Source organism: Podarcis liolepis, assembly GCF_965112155.1.
Source record: "Podarcis liolepis genome assembly, chromosome: 7".
In the NCBI taxonomy this organism is placed as follows: domain Eukaryota; kingdom Metazoa; phylum Chordata; class Lepidosauria; order Squamata; family Lacertidae; genus Podarcis; species Podarcis liolepis.
Window position 1 is genome coordinate 3,418,838 of NC_139561.1, and position 13,609 is coordinate 3,432,446.

At 44.3% G+C, this 13,609-nt stretch overlaps 2 protein-coding genes and 1 long non-coding RNA gene across 5 annotated transcripts; all 3 read right to left on the minus strand.

Moving 5' to 3' along the window:
* Window positions 1-4,990: 4,990 nt before the first annotated feature.
* On the minus strand, window positions 4,991-7,694 carry LOC310711942 (uncharacterized protein). Of its 3 annotated transcripts, XR_014528676.1 has the most exons (8): window positions 7,575-7,694; window positions 7,247-7,405; window positions 7,034-7,138; window positions 6,811-6,916; window positions 6,495-6,557; window positions 6,066-6,248; window positions 5,812-5,976; window positions 4,991-5,116 (listed from the first exon to the last, which is right to left on the minus strand). XR_014528676.1 is itself a non-coding variant. In XM_083514456.1 (7 exons), the coding sequence occupies exons 1-7, from the start codon at window positions 7,608-7,610 to the stop codon at window positions 5,963-5,965; spliced, it is 666 nt and encodes a 221-aa protein (XP_083370582.1). In that variant the 5' UTR covers window positions 7,611-7,694; the 3' UTR covers window positions 5,605-5,962. The 3 variants fall into 3 exon arrangements, 2 of the variants coding, with proteins under 2 accessions (XP_083370582.1, XP_083370583.1); XM_083514456.1 differs by lacking the exon at window positions 4,991-5,116 and having other exon boundaries at window positions 5,605-5,976; XM_083514457.1 differs by lacking the exon at window positions 4,991-5,116 and having other exon boundaries at window positions 5,605-5,965; window positions 6,050-6,248.
* A 92-nt stretch (window positions 7,695-7,786) lies between these two features.
* On the minus strand, window positions 7,787-12,335 carry LOC310711882 (uncharacterized protein). Its single transcript, XM_083514317.1, has 11 exons — window positions 12,097-12,335; window positions 11,787-11,949; window positions 10,374-10,515; window positions 10,177-10,295; window positions 9,914-10,063; window positions 9,360-9,502; window positions 9,092-9,206; window positions 8,844-8,980; window positions 8,538-8,657; window positions 8,290-8,404; window positions 7,787-8,022 (listed from the first exon to the last, which is right to left on the minus strand). The coding sequence occupies exons 2-11, from the start codon at window positions 11,856-11,858 to the stop codon at window positions 7,789-7,791; spliced, it is 1,347 nt and encodes a 448-aa protein (XP_083370443.1). The 5' UTR covers window positions 11,859-11,949; window positions 12,097-12,335; the 3' UTR covers window positions 7,787-7,788.
* On the minus strand, window positions 10,597-10,951 carry LOC310712027. Its single transcript, XR_014528741.1, has 2 exons — window positions 10,908-10,951; window positions 10,597-10,864 (listed from the first exon to the last, which is right to left on the minus strand). It is a non-coding gene; the product is annotated as an uncharacterized lncRNA (long non-coding RNA).
* Window positions 12,336-13,609: the final 1,274 nt, after the last annotated feature.

The following is a 13,609-nucleotide window of genomic DNA, read 5'->3' on the forward strand; positions in this document are numbered from 1 at the left end:
GAAGAAACGGAACGGAATCGAACACATCCTAAAAAAGAAAAACTTGGACATCATATGCCTACAAGAAACGCACGTGGCCAAAAAACATAGAAAAATTCTGATTAACAAAAGGTTAGGGAATGAATTCATATCCTCAGACAAAGAGAAAAAAAGAGGCGTTGTCTTATATATCAAAAATAAAATTGAATCTCACCAACTATTTAAGGATGAAGAAGGGAGAATTATTGCGGTTCAAATTAATTGGCAAGGGGAAAAAATGATAATTGTTGGGATATACGCACCAAATGGGAATAAGACAGAATTCTTTAGATTGTTGGAAGAGAAGTTATTTGAGTACATGGAGCAGAAAATTATAATAATGGGAGATATGAATGGTGTGGTCTCAACAGAAATGGACAGATTAAGGAAAACAAAGAATAAAGAAGGGAAATTACCTAAAACTTTTTTTATGATGATGAAGAATTGTAATTTGGTAGACATCTGGAGGCTTAGGCACCCATTGGAGAAGCAGTTTACTTACCATTCAGAACCGAACCAATCGTTTTCTAGAATAGATCAAATATGGGTTTCGAACGAGCTAACCCCAAGAATTCAAAAAATTGAAATACAGGCGAAGGTGATTTCAGATCACAATCCAATAGAAATGGAGTTAAAAGGTTTTGAAGAGCGAACTTTTAGGTGGAGATTGAATGATAATTTATGGGATGACCAAAAGTTCGTGGAAAAATCACAAAAAAACCTAACTGAATTCTTCATGAATAATATGGACAAAGGGACAAAAATGAGCGTGGTGTGGGACGCAAGTAAGGCAGTGATGAGGGGCCTCTTTATTCAACAGAACGTATGGAAAAGAAATAACAAAGAGAAATGGACAAAAGAGATCCTTAGATTATGGACTATGAACAAAAATTGATTAAAAAACCAAATAATGAGAAGATAATGCAGGAAATAAAGATTCTTCAAACTCAATTTGCGATGTTAATAAATAAAGAGGTTGAATGGAACATTAAAAGATTAAGACACAAAAAAATTGAGTTTGCTAATAAATCAGGAAAATGGCTTGCTTGGCAGGTTAAGAAAAGAAAAGAACAAAATACAATTAGCAAAATTGAGGTAAACGGAGAAGAAACAACAGAACCGAAGGAAATCAGGAGAGCATTTGTGGATTTTTACAAGCAATTGTATAGGAATAAAGAAAGGAATAATAAGAAGAAAATAGAAAGATATTTGAAAGAAAAAATGGTGAGGAAGATTCCGATAGACCAAAAAGAACAGCTGAATGCCCCAATATGCAAAGAAGAGGTAGAAGAAGTTATAAAAGAGTTAAAAAGAGGGAAAGCACCGGGGCCGGATGGGTTCACTTCTAGCTATTATAAAGAAATGAGAGATACACTGATGGCCCCGTTGATCAAAGTAATGAATAACATCTTAAAAGAAAAGGACATTCCAGGAACATGGAAAGAGGCATTTATTACAATAATACCAAAACAAGATTCGGATCCTACACAAGTTAAGAACTATAGACCTATCTCGCTATTAAACATAGATTATAAGATCTTCGCAGGAATTTTAGCCAAGAGATTAAAAAAGATACTGATAAAGATTATACATAAAGACCAAGAGGGTTTCCTACCGGGCAGACAAATAAGGAATAATATAAGAAATATAGTTAATGTTATCGAATATCTGTCCGATAGATGTGATAAACCAGCAAGCCTAATATTTGTGGACGCGGAGAAAGCTTTCGATAATGTAATTTGGGAATTTATGTTGAAAAATTTGGAGGTCATGGAGGTGGGTCAAGAATTCTTTAATGGTATTGAAGCAATTTAAACAGATCAGAAAGCAAGATTGATAGTAAATAACATCATTACGGAAGAAATAAAAATATGCAAAGGTACAAGGCAGGGATGTCCACTCTCGCCATTACTATTTATAGTGGTCTTGGAAGTTCTACTAAATGCAATTAGACAAAATAAGCAAATTAAAGGGGTGACATTAGGGGTAAATGAATATAAAATTAAGGCCTTCGCAGATGACGTGGTTCTGACTGTGGAAGAACCTACAGAAAGTATAAAGGAGATTTTAAACGAAATGGAACAATTCGGGAAAATAGCAGGATTCAGATTGAATAAGAAAAAGACCAAAATGATAGTTAAAAATATGGATCGAGATAAGATTGAACTATTACAACAAAGAACGGAGATTGAGGTAGTAAAGAAGATTAAATATTTAGGAATCTGGCTTTCTGACAAGAACATAGATTTATATCAATATAACTATATCCCTGTATGGAAAGGTGTAAAAAGAGATTTGGAGATTTGGGCCAGAATGAAATTATCATTCTGGGGAAGAATATCGATGGTAAAAATGATGGTGCTTCCTAAGTTGTTATTCTTATTCCAAACGATACCCATAATTAAAGGCACAAAATTTTTTAAAGAGTGGCAAAAGGTGATCTCAAGATATGTCTGGGAAGGGAAGAAGCCTAGAATTAAATTTAAGTTATTAACAGACACAAAAGAAAGAGGTGGCTTCTCCCTACCAGACATGAGACTCTATTACGAGGCAGCATGCTTGTGCTGGTTAAAAGAATGGGTAAAGTTGGAAAATAAGGAATTATTAGATCTTAAAGGGTTTAACAACAAATTTGGGTGGCATGCGTACCTATGGAGTGACAAAAAGAGGGTACATAAGGGATTTACAAATGGTTGTGTTTTTTGTTTTTTTGTTTTTGTTTTTTGTATTTTGTATTTTCTGTCTTTGAAACTTTAATAAATATCATTAAAAAAAAAAACAAGGGAGAATGATTGTAGTGCAGATTATGTCTCAAGGAGTAAAGATTATTGTCGTCGGACTATACGCACCTAATGACAGAAAAGCAGTCTTTTTCTCTGAATTAGGTAATAAGTTAACAGAGTGGATGTATCAAAAAATGATAGTGATGGGTGACTTTAATGGAGTGGTGTCACCGAACCTGGATAGATCAACAAGAAAACAAGAGATTAAGGAAGGCAAGTTACCGCAGACATTTTTTGATTTGGTTGATAATATAGGAATAATTGACGAGTGGAGATTCAAAAACCCTACTGTAAAACAATATAGTTTCTTCTCAAATCCTAACCAGAGTTGGGGGAGAATAGATGGTATTTGGATCACTAAGGAATTGATACAGAATTTAATCAAATCTGAAATTCTCCCACAGACTATATCTGATCATAACCCAGTATATTTAGAGTTAAAGGGTAAAGAGACTAGAGTATTTAGATGGAGAATGAACGAATCTCTATTTAATGATCAAAAGATAGTGATTAAGGCAAAAGAAACAATTGAAGAGTACTTTAAGTGGAATTTAAATAAAGGGACAGCTTTAGCAACGGTTTGGGACGCAGGGAAAGCCGTCATGAGGGGCTTTCTAATTCAGAAAAACAGTCATCAAAGAAAAGAAAAAGAGAAAAAGAAGGAGGAGCTCTTGGTACAGTTAATGGAGAATGAAAGACAATTAACTACTAAGCCAGGTGATGAGACTATAAAACAAAATATAAAGTTATTACAAGCCCAATTTTCTATGATAGTAAACCAGGAGATTTAGGGGAAAGTTAAAATGTTGAAACAGAAGAGTTTTGAATCTGCTAATAAAATAGGAAAATATTTGGCCTGGCAACTAAGAGAAAGGAAAAAACAAAATACGATATGTAGGATAAGGGATGGAGATAAGATAGTGGAAGACCCAAATGAAATAAAAAGGTTGTTTCAGAAATACTATAAGGATCTATATAAAAGAGATAAGGAGTCAGGCCATGATATAGAACGCTATCTGAAAGAACATCATTTACAACAGATATCAACCGAAGAAAAAGAATTATTAAATCAGCTGATTACGGAGGAGGAGGTAAGGAAGGCAATATCAAAGATGAAAATTGGCAAAGCGCCGGGGCCAGATGGTCTGTCAGCCAAATATTATAAAGTATTAAGTGATCAAATAAGCCCAACCCTATGTGAAGTGATGAACAATACTTTAAAAGAAGGGAAGACCCCGAACACCTGGAAGGAAGCCTATATGACACTAATTCCTAAAAAAGATGTGGATGCTTTAGAGGTGAAAAACTATAGGCCGATTTCGTTATTAAATAACGACTATAAATTGTTTGCGGATGTAATGGCAGAAAGATTTTTAAAAGTACTAAATAACAGAATCCATAAAGATCAAGCGGGCTTCCTTCCAGGGAGACAATTGAAGGATAACGTAAGAAATGTGATAGATATCATTGAATATTTGGAAACCAGAATAGACAAACAAGCCGCTTTGATTTTCATTGACGCCGAAAAGGCCTTCGATAACGTTTCTTGGTGCTTCCTGATAGAAAATCTAAAAACGATGGGGCTGGGTGAAAGATTTAGAAAAGGTATAGAAGCTATCTATAATGAACAAAAAGCTAAGCCTGTCCGCTGCTCCCAGAGCTGCGGGGGGGAAATCATATTTTTTTCCTTGATTCCCCCCCTGGAAACTAGGGGCGAAAAATACGGTAAGTTAAAGATTTATGCAGATGATATCCTATTATTATTTACAAATCCCTTAGAGGGTGTAAGAGAATTTATGATAATCCTGAAGAACTTTAAAGAAGAGTCGGGATTGGGAGTAAATTTGGAGAAGTCTGAAATCTTATTTGGGGATGTAAATAAAGAGGAGAAGAAGGAAATTACAAAAATGACAAAGATGGATATCAATAGGAAAAAAATTGAATACTTGGGGGTAAATATTATTTAAAATAGTGCTAGGATTCCAGATGTAAATTACAAAGAAGAGTGGAGAAAGATCAAGAAGGATATAAAATCATGGAAAAATAAGTATTTATCTATTCTAGGTAGGGTTAGAGTAGTTAATTTTTTAAATTTTTTTAATTTTTTAATTTTTTTTAATTTTTTAATTTTTTATTTATTTTTTTATTCTTACTGTAATAATAACTGTTCTCCTTCTTATCTTCTTTTACGCATATAGGAGGTATTTCTTTGGAAAGACTATCCACGAGGAATTGTTGGTATCCTTGGTCTCCTTGAACCCCTGGAATTCCTTGATCATGATGAAGTTGATGTTAACCCTGATGTGCATCTTGACCTTGAGGAGACCAATGACCAAAGAAAATGTTTTTGTAAAGCATGCTAAGCGGATGTTTCAAATATATGGCAAAAATGTCACCCTTTATTATGAACACGCTAGAAAGGTAGCTGACATGTCCCTCATCCCAGGACTAATCAGGGACCCTGTGTTTGTCTTTTTTACCGTTATCATCTCCACTGGGGATGCCCACCAGCGTATTTGGGGCTCTAAGAGTCTGTGGTACTTATCCCAGACCTTGTATAATGAAATCCTGACTATAAGATTTAAAAAGTCCTTATGCACTGCCACTTTGTTGTATGTTAGGTAGGCGTGCCATCCAAACCTCGTATTCCAACCTTCTAAATCTAATATATCAGCCTTCTTCAAGAAGGTGGGGTTGTTTTAAATGGTTGTTAAATGTGTTATGTTGATTTAGATTTTGTATTTGTGGGCTGGAGTGTTGTTTCAGGGCTCTTGTATTGTTTATTAGTGTGCATACATTGGTCTTGTGGCTATTTTTAGTATGTTTTTATTATTTTAATTTATATTATGTTCTGATATTTTTATTATGAATTTTGTGCAGTGAGTATTCTTATTATTTATTTTGTGCTTCGTATACTTGGTGTTGTGAACCACCCTGAGATTCAAAATCAATAAAATCAACAATCAAAAACAACATCAACAAGAAACACAACAACAAAAAGGTTTCCTACCGCTGTGTACGGAGGGTCGTGAGGGCAGCACCACTCCTCTTGGTTGATCCTGATGGTGTTGATGTTCTAGGCGCTGGTCCAGACTGGATCCCGCGGAGAGCAGAAGATGGTATCTCTGCAGCACAACTCTGGTGTCCACGTTGCCTTGGCGCTACTCCGGATGTTCTGTCAGGAGGAGAAAGGGGCTCCTTGAGAAACGTCCCATCCAAACAGCCCACCAGATGTCCCAATAGCACACCAGATGCCTCACTCACCTGGCATGCAGCTCAGGAAGTCCTGTGGGTAAGGTTCCCTGCGAAAACAGTGGAGCAGCCTCCTCAAAAAGCGCTGGACCCTGCCTGTCTTCTGATGTTCATCGGCCCGCTGCATGATGTTCAGGCAGCTCCTCCCTGTCTGCCTGAGCCCTTCTTCCTCGTGCTGCTGCATCTCTTCCAGCCCTGAGTGGCAAGGGAGAAAGGTTGAGCAAGGCGAAGAGGCACAGGAAAAGAGCCATCCATCAACAATATGAAAACAGCCGTCAGGTGTGTTTGTGTGTGAGAGAGAGCAGTGAAGTCACATTCCAATTCTCTTTGCATGTTCATCTTGTGGCACCTCAGTCTGAACATACATCTGAGAATTTGCCTTCCCCTGAAGACCTTTCTCAGCAGAAGCATCCCTCCCTGCCCTCCGTACGTCTCACTCACATGTTCCATAGGATGCCATGTCTTGATTGTGGATGAAACTGGCATCCTGGAAAGCCAGATGACCTAGAGAGGGGGGGGGCAAGAAAAGGGACGTCATCTCGGTGCAAAGCAAGCAGAGACAGAGGCAGCTCAGCAGGAGGACAGGTATGCTCTGCTGCGTCTAGAGGCCGCCACCCTCATGGAGCACTCAGAGCAAGATCTGGGCACAGATGGAGGCCTACCTAGCAGGTGGCCTGGGGACATGTCCATCCTCCCTGCCATTGTTACCAAGACGTTTCTGTCCATCCCTACCAGGGAATAACGTTGCTTGACTTACCCAGAAGCAGAGCTGCCACCCTGGAGACCGCTGGCAGCCTGTTGGCAGACGGCTTCGTACAAGATAAGGCAGCACTCCGAAGGATGTCCTTGCTGAAGGTCTCGCTCTGTGGGCAAAGACAAAGGAGAAGTGGCATCAGAGAAGCTTGAGAGCGCAGCAGAAGAGCCTTGCACTCCCAGAGACATGCCTGGGCAAAGCTGCCAACAAAGCAGAGAGACCTTACCATATGCTTGGCAGCCTGGTGGAGAGCAAAGTGGAGGCTAAATTTGTTGGAACGAGCCCACCACTTGACTTCTGGGGCTAGATGGGAAAGAGCCCTCCTTGCGGCCTGCAACGCAAGAAGAGAAGAGGGTTACAAATTGCAGTACATAGTCTCAGAAGCTCCTGAGAACAATCCCTCCCTCCTACTGCATAAGTCCACCTCTTTGGCCCTCACCTTGGCCACTTCGTCCTCGTCTTCGAGGTGAATGAGGACCACAACCAGTTCATGAATGGCTTCCTCTTCTGTTGTTGTAATGGGAAGTCTTTGGTCTCTCACCCAGCCCCGAAGCAGCCCCAGATGTTCGATGGCTGATGCCCGGACGGATGCTTCCTCCTATAGGCAGAAAATATCAGAGGTTGTGTTTCTCATCAGATCACTTTCCAGAGGAACACCCTCCTGAAGCCAGAACATCTCCGCTGCATGCCAGTCTAAACCCCACCCTTCCTCTTCCAAAGCATTCCTCCACCAGCAGGTGTGATGTCATGTTTCCCCTCATACTCACATGGGCAGCCAGGCCGCAGTAGGTTTCTGCCAGCATATTCAGGTCTTCCTCTTCCAGCTCCCTGGAATGGTAGGCTTGGTCTACCAGCTCTATCAATTCTGGGAGGACATCAGCTTCTACGTAAGACAGGGACTCCAGCAGCAAGAGCCGCAGAATCGAAGGGTCCTACACAAAAGAGAGAATCTTTTCAAAGGTCTGAAAGGCCTCATGCCTTTTAGCACAGGCCCTTCAGTATTGTGCCAGCAAAAGAGTGCTGGGCCATGATTAGAATCGAGATCTGTACCTCCCCTCCCTCCCTCTGAGCATCACTTGCCATGTCAGAGTCCAGAAGCAGGGATATCCCTCTGACGCTGAGCTTCCGGACTTGCAGGTAGTTGTGTTCCAGCCAGCTGAGGAGCCGCTCCAGTGTATCTTCACAGGGATAGACCTCCAGACGGCAGTTGAGCAGCTAAAGAGGCCCAAAGAGAAAGAAACCCTTCAGTGATGAGAGGCTGAGGCACGTTCTCCTTTTACCCACCATTTGCAATTCTGCACAGAGCAAACCCACTGAAGTGAATGGACCAAAGTTTGCCATGTACATCAAATCCAATGGGTCTACTCTGAGGAGCACTAAAACAGGCAACAGTCCTTAGGCTCAAAGTAGCCCAACACTCGGCAGAAACCAAGCCAGGGCCTCCTTGCTGCACCCATTTCCTCCCGCGTCAGTCCCCCTCACCTCAATGTAGATAGCTGCCGCGACTTGTGGCATCCCGGCAAAATCCTGGTCCTCGAGAGCAGCGATGATGCTTTCCACCATGGGAGGGATCCACCAGCTTCGCTTTCCGACAGCTCTGAAATGGAGAAGCAGATCTTGGTAAGGAAGGGAAAGACACCGCAGGAAGCAAACAGGGGCACAGTCTGATCCCGTGCCTTCAGCTCCGTTTGCCAGACCACTGGGGAAGGTCACCACGTTCTTCCTCTTACCTCACCATGGCAGACAACCCCTGGCTGAAAGTCTCCCGGCAGAAAAGTTGGTCAACGATGGCCGTCTCTACTTCCTCTCCAGTGGTGCCAAGAAGGAGGTGCAGAACTTCCTTAGCCCCTCTGGAACCAAAGCAAGACCAGTTTTACCAGGAGGGTCATTGGCACACACTCAAATTCTTTCCCCATCCTTCCTCCCTAGCAGCCGCCTGAAGGAGAGCCTCCCTTGGAAAACCAAGCTGGACTGGAAACCCCCCCGAGGTTGAAGGGGAAAGGACTTCATTGCTCCCTTTGCATCACACTACTCACACGAGGAATTCCTGTTCATAGTGGAAGTTGATAACCATCCCCAGGAGAGCGATCAGCAGCTGTGGGAAGTTCTGGCGCACAGCTGCCTTGTAGTCCTCCATCCTGAGGATGGCGTGCAACAGGCTGGTGAGATGTTGCTGGAAGAGAGAGGGGTGCAAGTCACTTTCTCTGCTTTTCTGCAGAATACAGGAACCCCTCGATATTACCCTGGGAAGAAGGAAGCCAGAAAGCAGGTGGTTGGTCCTTACCACTTGGGTGGCAGATTCCACCATGGGGCTTTGGTAAATCTGCTTGGCCATGAGATGAATCAGTTGTTCTGGATTGGCCGATGCCAAAACCTCCTTCCAAATTCCCTCACAGTCTCTGTGAATGCAAAAACAAAAGCAATGGTCAGATTCAAGTCTTCTGCTTGCTGCCATGCTCCAGAGAGAGGAAATGGCAGCAAGGGCTTTCTGAGCAAGCCCTGCAGCTTGCCAACCTTCCCCTTAGCCCAGTACAACCTGGAGGGCTCCATACCTGAAGGGAAGCTGGGGGAGATATTGCACCACTTTCGCCAGATGCTGGTGTGACAGGATGGACAAAGCAAAGACGGCCATGTCTCTGCCTTTCACTGCAGGCCCCTGGCTGATCTTAAGGAAGGCCTCCAGCAGCACCTCCACCTGTCAGAGAAAAGGACAGGGTTGCTTGGAGAGTACAAGGAAGCGGGGCTGTCTGCAGGCGGATCCCTCCATCCCTCATTGAAAGAGGGACCCTTGACCTGTGCCACGACAGCCTCTTCCTTCCAAGGTACCACTCAGGGTCCTGGGGAGTATTGGACCCAGGCAGCTCCAGGGCACCAGTTCCCCTATCCATTGTGGCCCAAGAGAAGAAGCTTGCCAGTCTGCTCCCAGAAGGAGGAGGATTCCCCATCCCTGAATCCATGTTTCTCAGGACCCTTTGCTGCGGTTCTTGCCCTGACGTTGCCAGGCCCCTCTCAACTAACATGTGTCCTGGCCACCCAATGGCATGAGATTGCCTCCCCTACACCACGCAGAGAATCTTATTCTCTCCTACCTTTGCAGATGCCTTACCTTCACTTTTGTGCCGCCAAACTGCTTGATGAATTCTTGCAGTAAGTGGGAGATAGCCAGTGAGTTGAAGCTGCTCTCGACAACCAGGTCTCTGGCCAGGAAGCACATGGCCTCCAAGAGCTGCTCCGCAGGGAGAAAGGCGCCAAAGACCTGAAGCGAGAGAGGAAGGTCAGAGATGCCCACAGGGCAGGGCTGGGGAGCAGAAAGCCCAGGTGCTGCCTCTGCAGAACCCAGAACATGTGGCTTGAGAGACAGCGACTTACCCTGGCAAGAGAGCAACAATTATTCATGAACAGTTCAGGAACCGGTCCTCCGGTGGATTTGAGGACCTTCTCAGCTCCGGTGACAAGTATTTGGTTCCTAAACGTTCCTGCCAGTGTCTCTGCAAAGGAAAGCCAAAGGGTTAGTTTGGGTCTTGCTCACCCCCACCCCATGCTGGGATGCATTCTTCCAGTCTTACCTTCGTTGTGCCGCAGGATGGGCAGAAGATGGCAGAGGGCCTCTGCTGCCCTCTGCCTGCACTCCGGGTCTTCATCCAGTGCACAAAGGCAGGAAATCGCCACCAGTTGGCCAAGGGAGGGTGCAGGAAGTGCTTCCGATGGCTGAAAAGAAACCCAGAGAAGGGACTGATAAGAGAAGCAACCCATCACAATTTTCCCTATAACATTTTTATTAAATCTTCCAAACATTCCAAAACATTTAGCATCCTCTACAGAAAAAAAATGATTTCTTTTTGACTTCCCACCCCTCTTTTCCTAATGTTTGCTTTTTTTCTTCTTTTCTCAGCCGTCTTACTCACTATGGCCCAGCTCTGTTCTCCAAATTGAGTATGTGCTGGGATGCCTGATTGTCCCTTGGGCACCTTGCAGGGTGGGCCTAGAAGCAGCAGCCTGAAGGCCTTGACAGCCCTGCATGGTTGCAATGCTTCCCTTCAGTAAAGCCACTTCCAAGCTGCAGAGGAGGTGGGGTTGCGGGCTTCATGCCCTCCCCCCACGTACTCGGGGGCTGGCTTGCAGCCCCCGCGAGAGCAGGGAATCCTCGGGCACATCATCTCCCTTGCCAGCCAATCGGCTGGCCTGGGAGGCATGGCCCGCGCTATTTAGGGCCGGCGCGCCTGAGGATTTCCATCTTTCTCCCAGCGCCCCAGCTGCTCCGGTTCCCCCACCCTCCCACCCTTTAGATTTGGCTCTTTGACATTGCTATGGACCTCGGTTGGTCGCCGTCAAGGGGCCTGGCAGGAATTTTTTCCACTTGGCAAATTGGCACCAGACATTTGGCTTTTTGCCTATCTCATAGCAAATCGTCACAACTTCCTCGGCATTGGCAGTTAGGCATTGGTAAGGGTATTGTTATGCAGATGAGTGTGGGGGGGAGGAAGCGCCATCACCTTCCCCCATATTGAAGGGTAGTCCAGTAAAGCAGTGTTCCCCAACCTTGGGTCTCCAGCTGTTTTTGGACTACAATTCCCATCATCCTTGACCACTGGTCTTGCTAGCAAGGGATGATGGGAGTTGTAGTCCAAAAACAGCTGGAGGCCCAAGGTTGGGGAACACTGCGGTAAAGGATTCCGTGGGGCGTTGCCCTGTCCGAAGCCTATGGAGGTGTGGGCCTAAGGCACGCCCCTGAGCGGTGACCCCGGGGGAGCTCCTAGTTGATGTACATCAGCAGGACTCCCCCTACTGGTGGTTAACCCTTGCCGGTCTTCTAGCAATCAGGCTGAAGCCGGTTAGTCGATAGGACCAATGCCTAAGCCAATACCGCTCAATTCCTGTAATTAATAAAGTTGTGGCCTAATTTTGCCCATTAATCTAAAATACTGGTGTCCTGTGTCTTTATTTCCATGGGGGAGGCGGGAACTCGCTACGCAACTCACATATTCCTGGATCTTCTGCAGGAGGGCGGAAAGATCTCGGAGCGCCTTCCTTCGGATCTTCCCATTCTTCATCCTTGTGACCACATCCGCAAGTCTGTCCTTCAGCTGGTCCTCGTTGACGCTTTCAGGAGGAAGATCAGCCGGAGAAGCTGTGGTTGGGATGCTGAGGGGAGACAGGAGTAGCACTTTTGTCAAAAGGGTTTATTGCCTCCCATCCTTCAAAGACCCCAACCACCACCACCATAGAAATGGTCCGGGTGTTTTTTTTTAAAGCAATTGATTATGGGGGAGGGGATTAGCACAGGATTACCTTGGAGGACGATCCTCCCCATCTTCCAGGCTGATTTCCGATATTTTATCTTCATCAAAATCAGTTTCCTGTCCATGAGAAAAGAGAAACAGGAACGTCAGAATGTGAAGAATGGATCAGACCCATTCATGTTTTTGTGTTCATCAGGAAAGCACAGACGAGGTAGGTTGGGAAACAAACTGAAAATCTCTGGCCTCCATTTCCTTAGAGACCTTATTCACCCTTCTATTCATTTAAGCCTTTGGTTAAGAGTTTGGGTGTAATCCTTGACACCTCCCTTTCCACGGAGGCGCAGGTTACAACAGCCAAGGCGACATTTTTCCACCTTTGGCTCATCAAGCAGTTGGTCCCTTACCTTTCCTGCCCCAACCTGGCCACAGTGATCCATGCGATGGTCACCTCCAGGCTTGACTACTGTAATTCTCTGTATGCGGGGCTGCCCTTGAAGCTGTCCCAGAAACTCCAGCGGGTGCAGAATGCTGCAGCGAGGCTCCTCACGGGGTCTCTGCCATGGGAGCAGATTCACCCAGTGCTTTTCCAGCTGCACTGGCTCCCGGTGGAGTACAGGGTCAGATTTAAGGTGCTACTTTTGACCTTTAAAGCCCTTCACAGCCTAGGACCCTCGTACCTACGGGACCGCCTCTCCTGGTATGCCCCACAGAGGACCTTAAGGTCCATATATAGCAACACCCTAGAGGTCCCGGGGCCTAAGGAAGTTAGATTAGCCTCAACCAGAGCCAGGGCCTTTTCAACACTGGCTCCGGCCTGGTGGAACGCTCTGCCTCATGAGACCAGGGCCCTGCAGGATCTGATTTCTTTCCGCAGGGCCTGTAAGACAGAGTTGTTCCGCCTGGCCTTTGGCTTAGAAGGCTCAGTTTGATTCCCTCCCCCTCTTTCTATTTCCTTTTCCCTCCTGTGAAGAGGCTGCATCCTAATGTTTTAATGTTGTATCTTAATCTTTTAAATTGTATTTTAATCAACTTTGTTTTAATTATTATTGGTTGTTAGCCACCCTGAGCCCGGTCTTGGCTGGGGAGGGTGGGGTATAAATAAATTTTATTATTGAATCTAGTACCAAAAGGGTTTTAGAACTGATTCAAGAATTTGGTCAAGTTGCAGGATTTAAATTGAATAAGTTAAAAACCAAGGTTGTAGAGAAAAATTTAACACCAATGGAGAGAGAGAGGTTTCAGAATGAGACAGGTTTCACAGTGGTTAAGAAAGTTAAATACCTGGGGATTAACATGACAGCAAAAAATGGGAATTTGTTTAAAGACAACTATGAGAAATGCTGGGCTGAAGTGAAAAAAGATTTAGAAATTTGGTCAAATTTGAAGCTTTCACTGCTGGGTCGTATTGCTGCGGTAAAAATGAATGTATTGCCTAGAATGTTGTTTTTGTTTCAAACATTGCAAATTGTGGACAAAATGGACTGTTTCAAGAGGTGGCAGAGAGATATTTCTAGATTTGTCTGGCAGGGCAAGAAGCCTAGAATAAAATTTAAAATATTAAC

Excerpts from the sequence above, each read along its gene's own strand:
- LOC310711942 (XM_083514456.1), bottom strand. The coding sequence starts at position 7,610 with ATGCTGGCAGAAACCTACTGCGGCCTGGCTGCCCAT. Across the intron at positions 7,139-7,246 it reads ACGAGGACGAAGTGGCCAAG|GCCGCAAGGAGGGCTCTTTC; the intron begins GTGAGGGCCAAA and ends CTTGCGTTGCAG. Across the intron at positions 6,249-6,494 it reads CATGGCATCCTATGGAACAT|GGCTGGAAGAGATGCAGCAG; the intron begins GTGAGTGAGACG and ends CTTGCCACTCAG.
- LOC310711882 (XM_083514317.1), bottom strand. The coding sequence starts at position 11,858 with ATGAAGAATGGGAAGATCCGAAGGAAGGCGCTCCGAGATCTTTCCGCC. Across the intron at positions 10,516-11,786 it reads TGCAGAAGATCCAGGAATAT|CCATCGGAAGCACTTCCTGC; the intron begins GTGAGTTGCGTA and ends GTTTCTTTTCAG. Across the intron at positions 9,207-9,359 it reads CTCCCCCAGCTTCCCTTCAG|AGACTGTGAGGGAATTTGGA; the intron begins GTATGGAGCCCT and ends TTGCATTCACAG.